The sequence below is a fragment of the Nilaparvata lugens genome, chromosome 7 (genome assembly GCF_014356525.2).
Source record: "Nilaparvata lugens isolate BPH chromosome 7, ASM1435652v1, whole genome shotgun sequence".
NCBI lineage: Eukaryota > Metazoa > Arthropoda > Insecta > Hemiptera > Delphacidae > Nilaparvata > Nilaparvata lugens.
In genome coordinates this window covers 59,747,872-59,772,266 of record NC_052510.1, presented here as the reverse complement: position 1 = coordinate 59,772,266, position 24,395 = coordinate 59,747,872, and the positions used below count along the sequence as shown (strand labels likewise).

The 24,395-nt window shown below is 35.2% G+C and overlaps 1 protein-coding gene across 1 annotated transcript; it reads left to right on the top strand.

The window, feature by feature from the left end:
• Positions 1–2,279: 2,279 nt before the first annotated feature.
• LOC111049923 (dual specificity protein phosphatase MPK-4) lies at positions 2,280–19,797 on the top strand. Its single transcript, XM_039433255.1, is given in 9 exon segments — positions 2,280–2,620; positions 5,966–6,097; positions 6,765–6,861; positions 8,100–8,130; positions 8,132–8,187; positions 10,552–10,700; positions 12,854–12,953; positions 14,578–14,801; positions 17,880–19,797. Coding segments are annotated over 9 exon segments (1,023 nt in total). The 5' UTR covers positions 2,280–2,490; the 3' UTR covers positions 17,984–19,797.
• The last annotated feature ends 4,598 nt before the right edge of the window (positions 19,798–24,395 follow it).

Genomic DNA, 24,395 nt, shown 5'->3' with positions numbered 1-24,395 from the left:
TAATAAATATGAATAAGCATGATATGAATGTTTTATTATCCAAAAAGCATTGAATATACATTTTTACTTGCAGCGCTTTACCGCGAATGAGAAAAACGAGCTGCTTCCCAAATGTTATCAAGCATTTCTACAAAGTAGTACTATAAATAACTCTTTACATTTTCTCAGCAACATTTCAAAGTGAACATTCTTCTCCTTCTTTATTTGACCGAGCGAAGTGAGGTCTAAGATTCAAGTCGACGGTTTGGCATTTCTCTTAATGTTTGAATGTTTTTATGTTGCGCACTTACGGCGAAACGCGGTAATAGATTTTCATGAAATTTGACAGGTATGTTCCTTTTCAAATTGCGCGTCGACGTATATACAAGGTTTTTGGAAATTTTGCATTCCAAGGATGATATAGAAGGAAAAAGGAGCCTCCTTCATACGCCAATATTAGGTACCGTGAAAATCAGACTATAGAATTATTATTCATCATAAATCAGCTCTCAAGTGGACTATAATACTACCCGTTCAAAAACATCGAACATCTTGAATAAAATGTATCTTTTCCTCCACCTACTATCAAAAGTCTCATTTTACACCCTGGAATCGAATACTAAAGTACTACTTTTCCTCCCATGGGACTAAAAATAATTCCCAGCGGGAAAAGTGATCACTTTTACTCCCAAGGGAGTAAAAATAAAACCCATAAGATTAACATGGGAAGAAGTCCGACAACGCCGCGATTGAAGAATGAGGAATGTGGCAACACTGTCGTGGTCGGTAGAGGAAAAGTAAAAGAGCTCTATTTCGATCTTTGGAATATTTTAGCTCTAGGAAATAAGTAGCTCTATTTCGATTGTTAGGTTATGTTCAACCGTTGGTGGATATGAAAAAGTACACACCTCTAACGTGGATATGAAAAAGTACACACCTCTAACGTCATCGCATCTCTACGAGAGCGTTCATCTAAAGGTACGTTTTCGTTTATGCGAACTTTTATTTAATTATTCAATATACAAATTATTCATTGTTATAGGTATTGGTGTAGGTGGAGGAAAAATGTTGTGTGCATCACGGGACTAAAGTACTTATTCTCCCTCAGGGAAATTGTCGCCCTCGGCTACGCCATCGGGCGACAACAGTTTCCCTCAGGGAGAAAAAGTTGCACTTTAGTCCCTAGATGCACAAATAACTATTCCATTAACGTTAGTAGACAGTTGACTATAATACTACCCGTTCAAAAACATCGAACATCTTGAAAATTGTATCTTTCCATCAACGTTGTAGACAGTTGCAGCCAGACCTGATAACAGTAGCGCTCACACTCACATTCCGGGACGACACGTCACGGTATGATATAGGACACACAAAGCTCTATGTCTATTTAGGATTTTTTCTATACATTTTAAATTGATAAATTATTTCTTAATTTTTGAGAAAACATAACAACAGGTCAATGTAACTAACTGAGCGCGAGGTCTACTATTCACAGAACTACTAGTAGTAAATACCGGTTTCAAGCTCATGTTCAAAAATCATCATCACCAACATCATCGAGGAAAAGGATAGTCAGTAGAAAGCAAGGTAGATAGATAAAGTGTTAGAAAGTTTACGGTATCGTCTGCTGATTTCAGAGCAAACAAAATCAAATCACCGGTCTATGCTTCTATCTTTTTCTAGAAGAGCACAGTAGGCTACATTTCTGTAAAGCCAGCACAAAGCTTGACAGTCAACACTGATAACGGTTTGAAATACTTCTTTGCGATAGAAAAATTCAGTGTTTAAAGTTCAATCTCGTTCATGCTTGACTACAACTGTAGCTGTTATAATCTCATTCTCCAGAAATAATTATTGTTTTAATTAGACTTTAAACAATTCAATAATATGTTACTTCGAATTGATCATTCAATAGTGTTTTATATACTTGGGCTTCTCATTTTTCCGGCAGTTTTGAGTTTTATTTTCTTTTTTTGAGGCTCAACTTGAATATTGTTCAAATTATCACCGGTAAAATTTTTCGTATTCTAGTTGAACTTTGCGCGTGACACAGCTACGCAGTGCTACCAACACGTATAACAAAGCGCTTCATATTTTTTCATTTTTCTGTACATGTTTAAAAATTGTTTAACTGATTTCTCTAATTTTTTTTCATTTTTTTAGCTCGAAAGTAGCTGTAATCTGATATAATACATTATTTTTGATGAACATCTATTTTTAAAAAGCAGTCTTGCGCTTTGCAGTGTGTTGGCACTATGTACTTTGTAGCAAAACGTCGTCATTTTGTCATTCCGACTTCCGTAGGTTCCGTTCCCGATGTTGATTCTTGAACGATTGTTTGTTAACTTGTCAATTATTGTAGTTGGGCTACTTGTTGAACAAAAAGTTACTTTCAATTGAGACACAGTTTTATTAGTATTTACTGCGTTTCGTAAAAATGTCATAGTTTTCTCAGACTAATACATCAGGATCTGCATTATTTGTGATTGGCTGTAAACAGATTTGAAAATGGAAGTAAAACGTTGTAGTTTGAGAAAATCGCTATCATCCAGACATTCCAAAAGCACAAATGAATTGGTATCTGACGATGACGCAGGGCCAACAAATCTTGATTGTATTGAACCTGGACTATGGCTAGGTAAGAATAAATTTTGATATTATTTGAATACTTTAAACTTGTTTATAATGTATGTTTGTGTGTCAGAAGATAAAGACAAGCTACGGAATTGACTGGCTAGGTACTTGCCTATACAGGTAATTTCAATCTTAGAAAATTTTTATTTTACAGTCTAATTCAGTAACTTACAAGCATAATAATAAAAAGATAATGCTTATTTAATGTGTTTTTGATGCTAGTAGTTGCAATAGTTGGGCGACCGCTGTATCTGAGAGTTGTTGAAAATATCGACTCAATTTTTATTTTTTGAAGAAATAAGACGCGCTAGCCTATTTTGATAAAATTTAGTTAAATTTTAATATTAGAAATAGCAGTTTAAAACTAGACTGGTCGTGATCCTATTTTTTCTGACGTTAGTCGTGACCCTGGGTCCAAGGGACCCGTTTCTTTCATATTGAATATCTAAATATATTTCAATATATAATGTTATTCTGTGATTCTAATATGTCCAAGGGTTAATGATGAACGCAACAAGCACTAAAGTGAAGCAGAAATCGATCTTTATTATAATTTTAAAAATAAATGTATTAAAAACCTTACATTTTTAGGGTAGTGGAAAGGAACGTTTGGTTATTATTTCATTGACCGAGCGAAGTGAGGTCTTAGATTCAAGTCGACGGTTTGGCATTTCTCTTAATGTTTAGGCGTTACGCATTTACGGCGAAACGCGGTAATAGATTTTCATGAAATTTGACAGGTATGCCTATGTTTCTTTTTTAATTGCGCGTCGACGTATATACAAGGTTTTTGGAAATTTTGCATTTCAAGGATAGGCTAATATGAAAGGAAAAAGGAGCCTCCTTCATACGCCAATATAAGAGTAAAAATCAGACTATAGAATTATTCATCATAAATCAGCTGACAAGTGATTACACAGATGTGTGGAGAAGCCATTCTATTGCTGTATTTCCACTTGTAGTTCTGTGAACAGTAGACCTCACGCAGTATTCTCATCCACAAGTACCTGATTGAAACTATAGACCTTATGGAAATACAGCAATAGACTGGCTTCTCCACACATCTGTGTAATCACTTGTCAGCTGATTTATGATGAATAATTCTATAGTCTGAGTTTTACTCTAATATTGGCGCATGAAGGAGGCTCCTTTTCCCTTTATATTATCCTTTAAATGCAAAATTTCCAAAAACCCTGTATATTCGTCGACGCGCAATCAAAAAAGGAACATACCTGTCAAATTTCATGAAAATCTATTACCGCGTTTCGCCGTAAATGCGCAACATATAAACATTTGAAAATTCAAACATTTAAACATTAGGAGAAATGCCAAACCGTCGACTTGGATCTTAGACCTCACTTCGCTTGGTCAATAAGGTCTATAGTTCCAATCAGGTACTTGTGGATGAGAATACTGCTTGAGGTCTACTGTTCACAGAACTATTAGTATAAAGTGAACAAAAAAATGATAGTGATGAATACAAATTATGGATCTTACATGCAACACTACAAGAAAGATGGGAAACATTTGAAGGTCATAGTCCACTCTTAGGGTAGTTTTTAACCTACCCTCAAGTTCATCTTGCACAATCTTTGCAAAACTTATGAAATTATTGTGATGAATACTACTATAAATCCTAAAACCTACATGAAACTCTACTAGAAACATGACAAATATATAAGGTCATATAAAGTTCACTTTTAGGGGAGGTTTTGTACCCCTAGGGTCACTTGAAGTTCATTGGTTTCACTATTATCCTATTCAGGGTCAGTATTCTTATCGTGAACTACGAATTTATTTTTAACATCACTAATGTCATTGAAATAGAGATCTAGAAGTTAATTTGTACATTTCTCGAAATCTCTGCTCACAATGTACTTGTTGACTGCTTGGATCCAATCACTATTGCATAAAAATGTGCTTTTGAAAAAATGAAAAAAGTTACGTTAGTCGTGACCCTTGGGTCCCAGGGACCCAAAAGCGTTATTTCACGAAAACAACAAGTCACAGAGCACTAACAATCTACATCAAGTTTAAGTGTTTTAACTGACATGAATTTACATGGGTCACAATAGACAGTAAAGTGAACGGAAGAAAAATTATTATAACTAAAACAAAAATTGCCCGGGTCCCTGGGACCCGGGGTCACGACTAAAAGGTTTTAATGTATGTTTGTGTGTCAGAAGATAAGTACAAGCTAAGGAATTGACTGGCTACTTGTCTATACAGGTAATTTTAATCTTAGAAAATTTTAAATTTTTATTTCACAGTATAATTTAGTAACTTGCAAGCATAATAATTAGACAATGCGTTTTTGATGCTAGTCTAGAACTTTGAAGTAAGATGAAAAATGACCAAAGTGCAATAGTTGGGCGACCGCTGTATCTCAGCATTTATTGTTGAAAATATCGATCTAATTTTTATTTTTAAGAAATAAGAGGAAAAATAAGACGCACTAGCTTATTTTGATACAATTTAGTTAGATTTTAGTAGCCTATTAGAAATAGCTGTTTAAAACTAAACTCTTAACTGAGATAAAATGATATAGTGAATCTCATCATACTTGCAATTTTGTTAATTTATTAGTATTCTAATAAAAAATTGCAAAATAATATTATTTAATTGCTGTTTAAATGATGAAATAATGAATTTGCAAGTGTCTAACCGATTTAGGTCAGAAATAGCATTATCAGATAGTTTATCATCAACTTACATACAAAGTAACAACTCGCTTCCCGGAAATGTCAGTAGTTTATCATCAAAACCCAACATACAAAGTACCGACTTGCTAACCGCAAATGTCCGCTGATAACGACCGAGTGCAATCAACTCATTCCGTTCTAGAAAGATTTAACTCTCATTGTATAATGAATACGTGCATTTTCGTAACGTGAAGGAAATATCAGGAAACGTTACACGTAGCAATATTCTAAATCACAATTATTAAGTTTTCAAGAAGTCATAATTGATATAAAGATTGGATGCATTAAAATCATTCTTAAGTTTTTCAAATTTTGTCAAGTCATATTGTAAGAAGCCAGTTTGTCAAGTGATACAATTAAAATTGATATCAGTGGAAGTCGCTGTTACTTAAGGTTAGTTTCTAAACAGCTATTTTAAATATTTTTATTGGATTAATTTGTATCAAATAGGCCAGCACTATTATCACACTAAAATCTAGATTCTAAAATACAGTAGGCCTACTTGAGTGAATCTATATGATAGGCCTACAGAACTCAACCTCACGATAAAATTGTTAATTATCGCTCCCATTTTAATACCTTAGATAGGCCTATCAACTATATTTTCGGTAATAGGTGACAGCTAATAGCATTGTTTTTGCTTTCAGGAAACTTGACCGCAGCTATGGATTTGGATATGCTGGAGGATAGAAAGATCAATCACATTTTGACTGTCGATTCATGTCCGCTGCCAAGAAACATTCTTTCGATACCAAGTATCAAGAGCATGTATGTTCAAGGTACTTAGAAAAGCTCCTCACACTATAAACTTGCTGAATATAAAACCTTTAAGCTTTCAAGATTCGTTTTCAATAAAAAATTTTAGCTTTTGATGGCATCGCAGATGAAAATTTTCAAGTGTTTTAATTGGTGTTTCCACACATCGATTTTTGCCGACATGATCTTAACTTGAAAATGATCTTAATACCCTTATGTCTATCTCCAAACTGTCTCCAAGCCTCATCTGATGATGTCATTGTCGAGTAACTTACTTATTTTTTATTGACAATACTCTATTTTTGAACAAAATTCTTGAGTTGATACATTTATTTATTTTACTGGCGATTCCAGATGGACAGTGTCACAAACAATATTGTTTTGTTGTGAATTTAGCTAGAAGAACACTCTATGATCACATTAAATGTGTATATGTGCAAGTGCACGTCAGATCGTGCATGAACCGAAAAACAAAATCTTTAATATAAATCTTATTTCAAATAAAATATTATTTCCATCTGTGAAATCTACTCGCCTAGAAGTGAAATAGAGAAAATACGGTATGCAAAACTTGGATTACTTGTAGGATTCTACTTCATGGTTTTATCTTAGAACATACCAATTTATAATCACAAAGTTATTGTAATATTGTGAATGTCATAGTTTCTAAAAAGTATTTCTTGTTCTCAGTTACAGATATACCTTGTGAAGACTTGTTGAGTCATTTTGAGGATACATACAAATTTATTTCTGATGGACAGTCGAATGGTGTCGTGCTTGTTCATTGGTAAGAGACATTACACTGTTATGAGCATGCTCAGTATATTATAATATATCAGCATATCATATTCTCTAGAAAAGGTATATTCAGAGCTCAATTTTCAGTTGTAAAATAATATCATAGTACCCATTTAAAACTTTGAAATGTAAAATAGAAAATTGAAAAAACAACCAGTTTCGCATGCCAAGTTTTGGCATAAGACTCTATTTTCAAGCTTTAAACATTTTTAAATATATATTATGATATAATTTTTCTTATGAACTGTTCTCTTGAAACTTCTGTGCACGATCGATATAGATAAACTGTAGATCCTTCAATTATGATTTTTTCAATTATTTGTCTTTCTGGAATGTTGATCAATTGAACTTTCTAGTGATTGGAAATATTGTTATTAGTTTATTTTTAATTAAGATCCAACCTTGGAAAATGTATTTATTCACATTGAATATCCAGCATGATCAAAAACATCATCAATAATATTATTGTAGTTTAGTTAGTATTCAATATCGTAGTTATTACTCATTTAATGATATAACTTTTCACTTATGGAAAACGTTTGGATAGCCCAAAACTACAGCCTTCAATAAGTTGAATTTATTCTTCAAACATCGTCAATATACATCAAGCACACATAAAATAATTAATGCTGAAATTCATCAAACATTCGAATACCTATGCAAAGACCTACTTTCCAGTATATGAAAAATGTATCAATATTATTTAGGCCTATTTTACTTACTCCCAGGGCCATCTAAGTTGATATTTGCCGCACCAAAAACTGTCTCCACGTAGATCGCTCCTTAAGGTGCGTACAGACTTTCGCTCTGCTCCGCAACCGAACGTCACTCCAGCAGAGCGATTGATGATCGACCGGGGAGCAAGAGTGGTTCGACCGGGGAGCGCGAGAAGATCTAACATCTTCCGAAACGTTCATGATGGGTGCGACTGCAGAGCGGGGGCGGAGCGACTGCGGTACGATGGAGGAACGAGGGCGGAGCGTGCTCGGTGCGGGTTGGAAGCGCGTATATGTGTACGCAGCTTTAGCATCTTTTTCTATCACTCCATGCCAGTCTTAACCTCCTGCCACCATCTCTAACTGGGTCTCCCACGGGGTCTTCTTCCTGGAGGGTTAGGTGCTAAAACTTTTTCAGATTGGACTCTTCTCCTCTCTTGAGCACGTTCCTGGCCCATTGTAATCTACATTTTATTTCGCTTTCAATATCAATCTCTTTTTCTTTTTTCAGCTATTTCGGTGTTTCAAGGAGCGCAACTATTTGTTATCGCATATTTTATGAAAAAATACCAGCTGCCATTCAATGAAGCTTATGAGATGTAAGTTTCCTTCATTGGTGATTCACTAAAAATTATTCAGTCTACTTTCATATTGATGTAAAATTTAACCTTGGTGACTGGCCCCGCAAATTATCTCATATTATATTTATATATTTTTTAGATCTTTTTTTTTGATTGTCTGGTGACTTGCAGGCTTTGAACAATAACCATAAACCATAGTATAATTCTCATGAGTTTGAAGTAATTTTTTTCAATTGCAATGATATGAATTTGGCAACCATTTTCTCTAATAAGGTCCACAGTGGAGGAAAATAGAATAGAATGATTATTTGTTGACGTGGCTCAGTTTGTACTGTAATGTCCTATCTACCACTTGATGTGGAGAAATGGGAGATAGCGTTGCCGGTTCTCCGTCTTGCCACTGCATTCCATAGAAGATAAATGTATATCTGATTTAATATTTAGGGCCGTCTGCACAGTTTAAGCTTGAAGTAAATTTAATCAGCTGGTGGCTTGAACTCAAAATGAACCATATTATAACAAAAACAGTTCAGTTTGTTTACATTTTCTGTAATCCTATACTATTAAACGAGCAATTTCTGTTTATATGTTTAGATATTTATATATCTGTATGTGACCGGATCTCGAAAACGGCTCTATCGATTCTCACGAAATATGGAAGAAAGTAGGTTTATGATATAAAAATTCGATTGCACTAGGTCTCAACCCTGGGATAACTCGCTGAAGGATATTTAAATGATAAATACGTCCTTGGAAAAACAGCTGGAAATTTTGTCGTCTGTTGATGATTGAAGAGAGTGAGAGAGTGCATGTGTGTGGAACTGAGACAAAATTATGACTGTGCCGGTTGTACAATAGCCGGTTAAATTTTAATCCCGATTAATTCCAGTAGAACCAATCTGATAAGCTATCTTTTTGAAATGGTCTTCTCTGATTTGGATTAAAATTTAACATGATTTTGTGAGATAAATTTTTGCATTCCTCTGGGAATTAATCTCAATCCACTGTGATTAGATAGAACCTTCCTGTATAAACTATAAATATAGGCCTATTATAATGTTTTCTTTCGTAATAAATGTTATATGCTTTTGTACTCCAGAGCGGAGCTCGGTGCCCCGATATTTATTGTTTATGCTTTCTCTTGCGAGAATAAAGTTATTATTATTATCTTGTTCACGCTTTCTTCTGCGAGAATAAAGTTATTATTATCTTAGATTAATCTTAATTCAAAACATATTCTTCTCTTTTTCTTATAACGAACGATACTTGATATAGATTTAATCCAGTTTAAACTGAAACTTTGGAAACGGCACAATCTGTTTATTCTTGTTTGAAATAATCAATCATATTTTATTCATCAAAAAATATACATTTCAATGATGGAATGATGAACTTTCGTATTTTGTCAATTATGTAATTACATTTGTACATTGTTAGGTTTTGGCAACATTGCAGAGATAGAAAAGGATATCACTATCTGCTTTGTCGAATGATAGGCAAGGATAGCTACACCAATTTTAATCAATTAGTGCTAGTTTAATGTGAACCTCAATCTGTATAACTATAGAGAAAAGATAGCATAAGTAGATTCCCATGTTATTTATGTTCCAAATTTTAAGCCGATTACTGTCGACTAGAACTACTTTTATATTAATCACTTGGTTTGACCGGATGAGATTCCAAGAACGGCTCAGTATTTGAGATGACACAAACCAGTTTTAGGCCTTCATAGCTTCCCGAAAAACTACAACTTTGACTATCGGCTAGAGTTGACAGTCAACTTTAGAACATAAACGCAGTATACCGTGGGATATCGTCTTTATGCTATCTTTTCTGTACGGTAAGTTTGTATGCTCTGAACAATATGCTCTGTGTTTGTATGCTCATTATAATCTTGAGGATATATTGTTATTTTTTCCAATTTCATTGACAACTTGGGTGACAATTTTCTAACTGACCAAGTGAAGTGAGGTCTAAGATTGAAGTCGACGGTTTGGCATTTCTCTTAATGTTTAAATGTTTATATGTTGCGCAATTACGGCGAAACGCCTTAATAGATTTTCATGAAATTTGACAGGTATGTTCCTTTTTTAATTGCTCGTCGACGTATATACAAGGTTTTTGGAAATTTTGCATTTCAAGGATAATATATAAAAGGAAAAATGAGCCTCCTTCATACGCCAATATCAGAGTAAAAAATCAGACTATAGAATATTATTCATCATAAATCAGCTGACAAGTGATTACACAGATGTGTGGAGAAGCCAGTCTATTGCTATATTTCCATAAGGTCTATAGTTTCAATCAGGTACTTGTGGATGAGAATACTGTGTGAGGTCTACTGTTCACAGAACTACTAGTATCTATGTTTTTTGTTGATAGGGTTAAGAAGCAGCGTCGTTTTGTTGGGCCGAATAGAGGATTTGAAGCGCAGTTGAAACTATATGAGCGAATGTGCTATCATATAGATCGCAGTAATGCCCAATTTCGCATGTACAGATTGGCGATTGCTGCCGATAAAGTCAGAAAAGGTGAGTTGTGGAGTATTTTTTTATTTATTTATTAGTAGAAATCAAATCTATGAACATTACCTCAATTTTATATCTTCAATTAGAGATTGCAGCAGGGAGGTTCAAGCCTGTTGTTTCATTTTCTATTAGTATGGAATCCAGCTTTTAAGCAGTAGCAGTCGTCCATATTGAATTGACAGGGTGGCCACCTACCGGGAGAATTCCTACCTTGAATTCCTCATGATTTTACTAACCCGGAAAAATACCATGAATTTTTCCAATTACTCATGAATTTTTCATAAATTTCAATTAATTTAGTTAAGAAGTGTACAGTAACAGTGAAAAAATTTGACGCTCGCTTATATGAGGCTATATTTTGAAATGATCATATTTTTAGTTATGATATAAATCAATTAAATTCCAAAATTGAGTATTTTGATGGCTTCATTCTCTTCGGAATGAGATTTACGTCGGAATCGGCTATGGTACTGATCATACGTATATATGGTAAAAGTTTACTCCATTAGTAAAAGTATGACTCATAAAAAGTATAAATACATAATAAATGTTCAAATGTATTGATAACTTTGACACTGTAGTCTATTTTTGTGAGACATTTTTCGTTTTTTAATTACTCACTGAGTGTTGAAAATGGACCCTGTCCGAAAGCACTCTACACACATGAGTAGTTGAAAGAACGTATTAATTCCTCACAAAAATAGACTAGTGTCAAAAATTATCAATATGTTTGGAAATTTAAATACGCTATTCGCAATTCGTCATGAAAGATCAAAGTAAAGATTTCCATAATAAATTCTTCACGAATGTATCTTGTTCCTCAAATATCGCGGATACTCTAGCTGTAAAATTTGAAATTTTACTCTGGAAAACCGGGAATTACTCATGCATTTTTTTTTTTAAGTGGGTGGCCACCCTGATTGATGTCTTATAAGATCAATGTAAAACCAGGGAAATCATGCATTTTTTAGAGCACGTCTAAAATTTACAAATCATTGGATAAAGTAATCAAGTATTTAGAGAATCACATTATAATATTATATTATACTGCGATTCTCTAAATATACTTGATTGAGATTATGTTCAAACTGTTGACATTCTCTATTTTATCAATGCTTTTCCCATCCTAACCAATTAAGGTAAATTTCACTGCAGATGAATTCTTGAAAAATCATTCGTTAGTTTGCTATCCAAATCAGGAAAATTCATTGATAAGATAAAACAAATAGAATTAGAGAGTGAGCCAACTTATTAGTTATGCGTTAACTTGCATAACTATCTCAACTTACATAACCTTTTCTCATGCGTTAACTTGCTAACTATCTCTTAATCAAGGATTTGTGAAATTCACTAAGTGCTGGTTGCACAACAGCCGGTTAAATTTTAACCGTGATTAATTCCACGAAAACCAATCAGAGAAGCCGTCTTTTCAAAAACGCCTTCTCTGATTCGTTTTCTTGAAATTAATCACGGTTAAAATTTAACCGGCTGTTGTGCAACTGGGCCTAAATGTTCTACAAACAAAACTTGTTTGTTTCTTATAAGTTCAGTTGGCTAAGTTCATGTAAGATGATATTATTAATGTTATTTCATTCCAGAATGCTACTGAATGTTCTTCAATCAAGGTTCAAAATATTTCTTGTTTCATATGAAGTAGCTTGTATCATGTTGAATAAAATTATTAATTTTTTATCAGTTTTAGGAAGTTACTAAAGTCCGTGAGAAATTACTTTTAACACGGCTCTTTCTCGAAGACGGAGAGGTAAGGTCCGATGCTCTATCCTTCACTAATCACCCCCACTACACAGCAGCATTCTCCTTCTTTTGTGTCTGTGTGAGAGTCAACACTCCTCTCCAGCTATTGCTGGCAATGTTCCAAGTCGTTAACTGGTCAGCAGGTATATTGGTTTGTGTATGTTACGGAGATGTGTTCATCACAAGAACGTGAAGCAAAATGACACGGCGCATCTAATTATGCGCAGGATGTCCGTCTGTGTCTATGCTACAAACCGTGGAAGGAGAAATGGGTTTCTCCTCTTCATGTTGAAAATGATATCTCACAGACTTTAGGTATTATGTTCCTCAATAACAGTACTTTTGCTTCAGTTTCATAGCTATGAAGTTTTTTTTTTAATAAGTTTGTTATTATTTTGCAGTGAAAATTCTTCCTCAAGACTGTTTGGATGTGGTGAAACCAGATCCGGCTTTGATAACTGTCAGGCCTGATCCATTAGTGTACAGATGCAGGAAATGCAGGTAAGATTATTGATTTATAAATTATATAACGTTTTTGAAATGAATTTCAAGATTCTCTCTCGCACTATTTTCCTTCAATTAAGCCTACATAATTCTAGAATGATCATTGATCAACGAGCATTTACTATATACAATAAGTATTTAAACAATAAAAGTTATCAAGTACCCTTTAAATTTTTTCCATAACTATTATTGTGATGTACAACCAAAATTATTAAAAAATTAATATTTTTTGTATTGATATCTATATATATAAAAGCGAAATGGCACTCACTCACTGACTGACTGACTGACTGACTGACTCACTCACTCACTCACTCACTCGCAGAACTAAAAATCTACCGGATCAAAAACGTTCAAATTTGGTAGGTATGTGCAGTTGGCCCTTTAGAGGCGCACTAAGAAATCTTTTGGAAATATTTTAACTCTAAGGGTTGTTTTTAAGGGTTTAAAGTTCGTCTTTTAGCATGTATATTCTTCTTCTCCCAATCTCTTAATTATAATTGAAATTTCCATATCATATGTTACTATAGAACTACAATCTAGATAGAGTACCTCTTCGAAACAGTTGTTAACTGGCAACTAAATTAATAATTTTGTCAGGTTGGCATTAAGTTGAGTTGACTTTGTTAGGTTGGCACCAAGTTGAAGATTAAAATGCATTTATCGCGGAAAAATTGATTGGGCACTGCTACTTCAATCCTGGGAATATTATATTACTAGCCGTCAGGTTCGCTTCGCTCGCCATATCCGTTTAGCCAGACGTTTAGTCTGGACCCCTGACTGGATTGTCCTAACATATGATAAAAATGCTCAAATGAAAAATGCAGGCGAGCTAAGCGAGCCTGCTGATCTCATTCTTGGACGATCCAGTCGGGGGTCCAGGGGGCGGAGCCCCCTGGCTAGACGGATATGGCGAGCGAAGCGAGCCTGACGGCTTGTTATTAATATTATTGTGATGTCCATCCAGTTTTGAGTTTCATAAAAACATAAGTGTTAGATCATGTCCTTGAAGTGCCACAAGACCGTCACCCATTAAATGCTCTTCTCCACAAGCCAATAGGCAGAAGTATTGGTAGACCGAGGAAGAGATGGACGCCGGAACAGGCTTGAAAAGCCTAATAAATACGTAAAGGTGCGTACAGACTTTCGCTCTGCTCCGCAACCGAACGTCACTCGAGCAGAGCGATTGATGATCGACCGGGGAGCAAGAGTGGAACACGAGAAAAGCTAACATCTCCCGTAACGTTCATGATCGGTGCGAGTGCAGAGCGGGGGCGGAGCGATGGCGGAACGAAGGCAGAGCGTACGCGGAGCGGGTTGGAGGCGCGTATATCTGTACGCAGCTTTAGATAGAAACTTTATTCATCACAAAAACACAAACAATAAAGTTGGAAATACAAACAAATTGAAAATTACAAAGTACAAAGAGTAATAATGAGAATATAAATGTGACAAATGTACTTTGCGTAAAGAAATGGATTACCAACGACGATGATAATGATTATGAACTATTATTGTTTTTCAATAATCTCAGTAGCCCTAAAAGTAAATGAGAATGGGAATAATTTGTTGATAATAATTATAATTTGTTTAAAATAATAATTTGTTTTTAATTTTGTAGGCGTATTGTAGCATCAGCCAGCAACATAGTACCTCACGCTGCCAGGGAAAAGCCTTCGTGGAAAACTGAAAACTGGCCTCCTGTTGAGCCGGAAAAGTCGCTGTGCAACCTGACCTACTTTGTGGAGCCAATGACCTGGATGAAAGCTGCTATTCAGTCGGAGCAGGGCAAAATCTACTGTCCCAAGTGCAGCTCCAAGATTGGTTCATTCAGCTGGATTATGGGTAAGTTAATCAAGAATGATCCATCGCTGTTCAATCCTATACTATTAAACGAGCAACTTCTGTTTATATGCTTGTATTTCACCGGATCTCGAAAACGGCTCTAACGATTCTCATGAAATTCAGAACATAGTAGGTTTATGATAACTGGTGTATCAAAAAGGACGCACATGGAAGTTTGAGAAAGTGAATTTATTACATTAAGTTATTAAAGTAATTATAAGTTATGCTGTATTAAATTATTACCTTCATTATATCCAAATTAACTTTAAAACTTCACAATAAATGTTCAAAATGGCTTCCTCCACTAGTAATGCAGGTTCAAACACTGCAGCCACTTTTCGTAGTGTTTGCTCAGAAATGATTTTAATCTCTCTTTCAATATAAGCCTTCAATTCGTCAAGTGTATGATATATATATATATATTATATATATATATATATATATATATATGCATATGTATACATAGGCCAAAATTAGAAGAAAAACATAATTTTACACTTAATATTTCAAATACCAATAGAATTTAGAACGCTCTGGAGCCACTGACACGCATCTTCTCCAGCATCATGGAGGGCCGACAGCCCTCCATGATAGGAGTGTTGTGGACACTCAGATATTAGGTGGTTCATTGATTGGATTTGTCCACATTGGCACAGAGGATCAGATGTGTATCCCCATGCTGTCATCAGCTCAGCACACCAATATTCCATCTCAGTAACCAGCATGCAAAAAAGAATTGATCTCAGGTTATGTGGCAAAAGAATATCTCATCAGGAAGCTCCCCGTTACCTAGGAGTCAGACTTGATAGATCCCTCACATATCGACAACATCTGCAGGGGTTGAGAGATAAACTGAAGACAAGGCTAAATATCATCAGCAAACTTGCGGGAACAACCTGGGGTTGTGACATGAATTCCCTTCGAACATCAAGTCTTGCACTTCTGTACAGTACAGGGGAGTACTGCTCTTCTGTCTGGGCTCACAGCAGACATGTTGAGAAAATTGATACAGTTTTCAATGAAACTATGAGGAAGATTAGTGGGACATTGAGACCAACAGAGACTGAGTGGTTGCCTGTGCTTAGTAACATCATGCCTTCAGATCTCAGAAGGTTGGAGAAGAAGAACAAGTTCATTTCCCAGTCTCTAGAGATTTGGCTAACCCTCCACCAAGGCGCCTCAAGTCAAGAAGATACTTGAGACTTGACGAGCAAGAGGAAATTAGAAGTGCAAGGGAGTTATGGAGACTGAGATGGTTGCAGGGAGAGGTCAGGAACAAAGGCCTTGTGGATGACCCTAATGTATCAAAAAGGACGCACATGGAAGTTTGAGAAAGTTTATTTATTACATTAAGTTATTAAAGTAATTATAAGTTATGCTGTATTAAATTATACCGTCAAGTGTATGATGATTGTTATTAAAAACCTCACTTTTTAAAGTATTAATAATTGTTAAGGTAACCTATTAATTATTGTTAACCATATTCACAAGAGAACGTATCCAACGACAATACTGTATACGTTTCCCATGGTCAACATCCTTCAGTTCATGAACGACTCCGATGCGGTAAGGACGCAGATTCAATTTTTTAGTAGCCCTGAAAGTGGAAGATAGTGACAATCCAGCCTGTACAGATAACTTTCCAAGTGATTTCCTGGGTGAGGTAGTCAAACGTTGTTTCACATTGTCCAGAACTTGTTCTGTTAACACTGACGGTCGACCTGTGCTTTTCCAATCCTGAACACTTCCAGTCTCACGAAATTTATCGATCAGACGTGTTATTGTGGCGTTATTAGGTACTGCAGAATTGGGAAATTCAACCTGAATTCGTCTTTCACTCGCTCGTAAGATTTATAGGCGAAATAACTTTCAATAATAAACACACGTTCATCCTTTGAAAAAAACCATAATTGAACATACACAGACACTACAGATTACAAATGAATACTAACAATTAAGTATGAAGAAGTGTTAAAAAACAAGAAATGTAATGTAAGTGAAATAATAATAAATAGAAATTAAATGAATCAAAAATACTAACAAAAGTACCTACTTATCGTAGGTTTGTAGACCATTGAAGTCTCTTTGAAATGATTTATTATAGCAGCTTCAATGTAGGGGGTGAAATTTTCATTGAAAATGTTATTCACCTGAATTGTGGGTAACATGGTTATGACCATCATCTCCTTATTTATTGAATAGCCTAATGATCCATCACTGTTCAATAATCAATTTAATAAAGATACTTGAAAATGTCATTCAGCTGGATTATGGTTAATTTGGTAATGACCATCTCCTTAATTATTGGAAAACAAGTAATGTAATAAAAATAGTTGAGATGTCACGTCGCAACTACTTATTTATTGAAACATCATTGAGGAACTAGGTTGTTCATTTATTTACTTGATATTATATTCATTGATACACATTATACAGGTGTTTCAGAAGTGGTGTCGAACATTTTAGGGTATTGTTCCTGGATGATCCTATCATCCAAGAACAATACCCTAAAATGTTTGACACCACTTCTGAAACACTCTGTATATCATGATACACGTTGTCCTACTTTCATTCAATCTAACGGTGACGCTCATTCATTTTTCACCGTCAACAAAAGTTATCTCACTAGTGAAACCCTAATCAAATGTAACTCATTGCTGTTCATATGTATAGCATATTGAATAAAAATATAAATCTCAGTACCTTTTTAAATATATTTGTCACATGTCTTGACTTGAAAATGGATGGCTTCAATGCTCGAAACATGATGTGACAAAATAATTTAAAAGGGTACTGAGATTTATATTTTTATTAAGAGATTTAGACAAGACTTGACTTGAAAATGGCTTTAATGTCCGAAACATGTGACAAAATAATTTAAAAGGGTACTGAAATTTATATTTACATTAAAAGTAGCCCTAAAACCTAAAGAAAAAAACAGTGTAGCATATTTCTTTTTGTATACAAGATTCTACCAAAGATGTACTAATCTTGTTATTATTAAAATAATGTTATGAGTTTATTTAGGACTATATAAATTATGTAAAAATTTGATGATATATTTTCTTTTTATTGCAGGGTGTCAGTGCCCCTGTGGAGCCAAGGTTTCTCCGGCATTCTACTTGGCGCCCTCAAAGGTGGAGTGGAGCAACTTTGTTCAGAATGTTCAGGTTACTGTTTAAAATTATCTGCATGTGATAAGGTAATGTGATAGATGTAATTATTGAGCAGTTCAAATCAAACTAGTCATTAGAATATAAGTGAAAGAATTTCAGATTATTTTGTAGGTTTTATTTTTTAACATTCGACAACAGAGTATAACTAGTCTTAAGAATTTGTGAAAGAATTTCAGGTTATATTTTTTAATCTAAGTCTTACTAGTCATTAGAATTTGTGAAAGAATTTCAGATTATTTTGCGTGTATTTTCTATGCATTTGTTATTCAAATGGCATAAAAAATTGTTCCAGTTGTAATTTAAAAGTACATACAAGCTCAGATGAACGAAAGGGACATCATTAACAGTTTGAAAGAGAAAGTTTACATGTGTATGCATCAACTAGAGCTCCCCCCCCCTGTTATCTAATTGTCTAGATAGAGGATGTTGAAGATTCGAAAATATTACGTATCGTGGACTTCCAGGAGGGAGTGTAAGATAAGTCCACTGTAAAATATACTGTACACATATGAGTTGTATACACGTTAAACCGTGTGTTACTTTCATTTTTTCCAGCGACCTCGCTTGTATCACAAATGCTTATAGAACGTAGGGCACTACGTGTGTTGGAAAGTTTGGTGTGGGTGCATTAATGCCAGACGAAGTAGGAAGCTACTAGAAGTAGCAAAGTAATGACAATTCTTACTATTTAATTTAATTAACTTAAATTTATTTAATTCATATAACATTTGGGATGACTATTCTGATGAATACCACTCATTATATTCCTGATGATATATCCAGGTGTGTAATGGCATTAAATTATTATCATAATTTTTCACATGGATGTCACCGGTAGAGATTCTCTCATCCAAAATGCTATCTTTAATTAACCAAGTTGTGGGTACAGTATGCCATGTAGCCCTTAATAGTTACACGTTGTACATTAGTTGAGTCACATACTACTGGACCATTAATTGAATGTGTATTACCATACAAATCGGAATAGGAAACCACGTCTTTAGTGGTTGATACAACTATGCCTTGATATTCGTAGAACTCCTTGATATCAAGTGTATCAAATATTGGTATTGAGGCCGTAACCTCTGAACATAAGTAAGTGTTGCTATGGTACAAGCATCCCGACAAGTCTCGCCTAACATTTATCCCTATATGGGTCGGTCCAACAGCTGATACAACATCAGTATAATTGTTTAATCGAAAGGCAAAAGCTATACCTGCAGAAGTAAGAGCCGATTTAATATATGGGGCTATGATTACGGCACGAACGTAACCTAGACTTAATACGGTGGACATATCAACATGTATGCGAGCATAAGTATAAAACAACAATGGGTTGTCTACATATATGGAATCTTTCATTCCTAAAAACTTCTCGATAACGTCGTTAACATCTCAGGTGGTATTAATGCGGAATTGATCGTTCCGCTTCGGATGGCGTCTAAAATGGAACTCACTTTAGCATGCATTTTAGTATTGATGATCTCGGCCACCAGTCGCAATGAAGTCTTGCATATACGCAGATCCAGTTCGGTGATGTTATCTTTCAACTTGAACATATTACATATAGGCTATATATTCGTCTGATTTTGAGGAATGTGCCTCAACTATTTTAAGAATCATGCGCATTTCAAGAATCTGATTTTGCAAATCATCAATAGTAAACCAGTTCCAAATGGTGCCAACCATTGATACACCAATACCCTCTACAGCAGCAGCACCTATTATTAGGGGGGCTAACCTTTTCCTACGCTTTCCGATCATGGATCCAACACCTCGGCCAATTGATTGCACTTCATCGTAAGCAGTATGTCCACGTAGGAAATCTTGAAAAGATGAATTAAATGCGCCTTTACACATGCGAGCTCAAGTACCTAGATCTAAAGTTACTGGTGCACTAACCTCACCATCGTACATGGCTACAAGGTCTGGGGTCATAAATGTATTGAGCCGTGAGGATAATTTATTACAATTGCAATCAACATACGCGAGTTTAGGTAGGAACAAGCCTATAATCAAAAGGGTTCGGGTGTAATCCATAATTAAAATAATGTCAAACATAGGAAAATTGGCAGCAATTATGTGTATTATGGTAATGTTGAAATGGTAATATTTTGCGCATGCGTCCTGTCTATTTTCGATGCTTATGCAAAGAAGCCTTACGCTGGCGTTTGCTATTGGCAGTCGTTACGATCAATGGGGGATTGGGTGCAGTCGTATCATTGACAGGACAAGCCTCAGGGGGTGAACTGGAATTAAATGGGCGTTTTAGACGTATTTAATGCCGCGATTTGAGAATCAATGATGGAGCGAACATCACTAGAAATTTGATGTGGCGAAACCACTGTCACTGGATGGAAAAATTTGTAATGTGGAGAGTTTGGTTTAATAACCATACCTTTGATGGCGCTATCTGTATTATTAATTAATGTTAGGACTTCACTTATATGGATGTCGTTTTCATAATTGAGGTCTAGATCAATTTTCCTTCTAACTGATAAATTAGTGTCCATGGGCATAGAGTGTAATAGATTTGAGATATCATGGGTTGAAATTTCCTTCTGACTCATTGGAATAAAATGGTAAACTACTATGATAACTTCTCTCAGATTAGTGGCGACCTGTTGGTCGGAGATACTCTTGTGGTATCTGTTTTTCTTTTCTGTGAAGTCTTCTACGTACTGAGCATCAGTGTCATCGGGGGTCATTTCACTTATTCTACAGAATACACAATTATAAGAATTAGAACAACTTTTTACAACAAGGCATTTCGAGTGACTGCTTTGATTAGCCGCTCGTTCTTTACTCTAGGCAAGGAGTGACCGCCTCGTCATCATTGGGCAAGACACTCTGATCATCTTCGAGTACAGGTGCCACCGTGAATACCTTGAGCACATCCTCAATTTCTCTTTTAGTCTCACGGAACATCGTAGCATTGTGCTTGCCTGGCACGAATACGTCGACATCAGGCTTGTTAGGCAGCTTACTTTCGTCTATCAAGCCGTTCACTGATAGATAGGCCTTCTTAAATTCGCGGGAGACTGCTTTCGCCCATTTCACGTTGCGGTGCGAGGCCTCCAAGAACCGCTTGAATCGACCCAGATCACCACTCATCTCCTGGGCTACTACGCGTGCGCGACCTGTCAGGCTCGATCGCTTTTTGATTATCCTTTCACCTTCAGCCTTAGGGACCTTGGCCATCGTTCTAATCCTGAAATCCTTGGCCGGTTCGCCAACGTCCTTTGCATAATCAGCATCCGTGCCTGCGTCGTGCTCCCATCTGTTGGTGAGAGTAGGAGGTAGATCAATGATACCGCATATGTATAGCCATGTTTATCTGACGTTATTTTTTTAATGAATAACGATTTGCCTCGGCTTGGCTGCAATCGGTAAAGCATGAGAGTTGAATTATATAAATCTGGTCGTGGTTTTCTAGAATACAATTTTGCTAAAATCTTTATAGGCTCACTCAGGAGCTCTTGCAATTTATTGCTTGGACAATTTATAGAAATTTCTGGAAATTATTATTTCCAGAGATTTAATTAACAATACAGTATATGGCTGTGAAAACCAGTTTGTTCTATTACTGATAAAATTGGATGGTAACTCTCTTAATAATTTAATACTGATAATTAATAAATAGATATGAGATTTGTACTCTGTGGTATTGGGGAATAAAATGAATGGCACGCCATAAAAAATTTGATACATATATTGTATGAATAATATTAAAGTCAGTTAAATATGGAAAATATATAGAGCAACAAAATATATACAACAAAATAAGAACAAATATATCAAGATAAAATATCACAGACTAGTACACTATTCTTTAGCTGTATAGCACGAAACTTTACCATGTGCTTTTCAATTCATTGATAATATGCATTTATTTGCATGCAGCTTCGGTATCGACTTGCTGTTGCTTGTCGATTTAGGTAATCTCACTTTATATCTTATTTGAGGCGTTCCATTCCAAAACTCACTTTTTGCAGTTTCGCTAATTTCACAGGAATAAGAAAAAACCTTTTGTAATTGCAGTTCCCTTGATTCTATGATGATTATGTATTTTTCTGATGACAAATAACCTCAAAAACATTCTGAAATGGTTGTTTTCCACTTTCAGGCAGCAGTTTTCTAGAAATTGTGATTTTAAATTTGCAAAAAGTGAGTTTTGGCATGATACTATGGCAAAGAGAGAGTTTTGCCATGATACCTTGGTAAAAAGTGAGTTTTGCCATGATACCTTCGTAAAAAGTGAGTTTTTGGTACAAGTAAGCTGAAATAAGACTTTGTAAAATCACTGTTTTATCAGGATTTGTTTCAGGTGGGAAACATAAATGAAATAAATAAATAAGTGAGAATAAAAAAAGAACATTTTTATTTATTGTTAAAATTTCAAATCAGTGCAATTAAAACTTAAATGATCAACTCAATCCCTTCCTCTTGATTTGATGGCTCACAGCATAATATTACTTGAGAATCGTCATCTTCGTCTTCATGGTTGTCCTCATTTTCTGGTGCTTGATTGTGAAGCAATGTTTTAAAAAAGGTCAAATCTTCTCTATTCTGCCACTGTTCACCAAAATGTTTTTCCAACAAACGTGCAATGTCTTTTATTTTTGCTTGCTTTACTGGGTGTCCTCGATTCAAAACCAATGGTCTCATTGTGCTTAATTTCTTCCCTGCCTTCATTACAGATCGAGCATTTTGCACATCACTGTTATAATTTGGCTCACCCCTCACAAGTATGTTATTTTTACTATTGTTCCTTGTGAAAATAAAACGTTTTGTGAGGGAGAACTTGAAATGCCAGGATCCAACTTTTTTCAGATTATCGGTTGCTTCTTTTTTCCAGTCATAGACCAAACAGTCGTTCCCCCCCAGCTTTCGAACAGTTCCATGTTCACTGAATATCTTAAGATACTCATCTGGATTGCATATTGTAGGAATTTTTTTCAACTCTTTTTCAATTCTCCCAAACACCCTATCAGGGGGTAGAAATGAATGCCCTGGAATTGGAAAAATCAATTCAATCTTCTTGACTTCAGGAGGAGCTTTCTGGAGTAGGAAATAACTCAACATGTTGACCATAATCGAGTTCCTATTTTGTCCCCCACACCCATCTGCACAAAGGCGAATTACTTTGTATGGTGTAAGGTCGATTTTGGACAGGCAATCATACACAGCTGAACATATCTCATTGGACCCTTTGGGAAATTCATTCTCTGTCCATGTATACATAAAAACGTTGTCCTTATTCATTTTACTTGTTGAAGAACCTTGTACAATGGTGAAATTATAAGTGTAGAGTTGACGGCTGTAATAGGCCAATTGATCTGGGATTTTTGGATTGACTAGATTTTTCTGACAGTCAAATGATAAAGTTAGCATGTCATCCTTTTCCTCTCTTAGCTTATTGAAAAACGCTTTACCCTTCAGCTTATGCACTCTCAAAAGCACCATCAATTTATTTTTTTCATTGACATCTTTTTCCAATTTAATTTTTTCTTTCAACTCAATACAGCGTGAACAAGCATCTGTGACTGGTGTGTTGAAGCCAATGTTGTAACACTGGCAAAAGATATTCCTAAAAAATGTTCTTTTAACTTTGTCACAGTCCTCGGCTTTACTATTATACATCTTCATCAACTTGACAATGTTTAACTCAGAAGGCAAGTACTGTCTGGTACTCTTGCTCCGGCAGTAATGAGATTCAACACACTTAAGATTTTCTATGAACTCTTTAACTTTTTCCTTCTTCCTTGCATGTTTTTCAACATTCCTAACACCACCCCTTTTTTCAGAAGGCATTTCTCCTGTAAGAATGTAGTTCTTTGCAATTCTGTTCACTCTGAACCTACTTACACCTAAAATTTTCAGGAAAGTTTTGCCACAGACTTGAAGTTTAAAGTTGTCAGTATTTGAAACTTTGACAAAGTAGCTGATGACAATGTTATCATTATTTCGTTTTTTAGTTGTGGAGACCCTTTTTGGTTTAGATACTTGTATGCATTTCAGAATGAATGAATCCTGATCAACTTTGTTTGAAGTTCTATAGAATGATTGATGGAACTCACGAATATCTTTCATCTTCAGTTTCTTGCAGCGAAATGTTTTGCCATCGTGGTTGCACTGTGGATATTCAGGAAGGGCCGATGCACTATGCCTGGAACAGAAATAAGAAGAGAAACTATGTAAAACATTGTCTTATTACATATTTTCCAAACTTCCTATTCAATGAATAATGATTCACTTGCCTACAAATGAGACATAATAGTAATGGATTTCATTTATGTAGTTAATACTATATTACCAAGGTCAGGTAGCCTAGGCAAGATTTGATTCTGAAGAGTAGGACTGAGCTATAGGATGTCAATGTTAAGAATTTCCATAAGAGTGCTATGTAAGGGTGAAG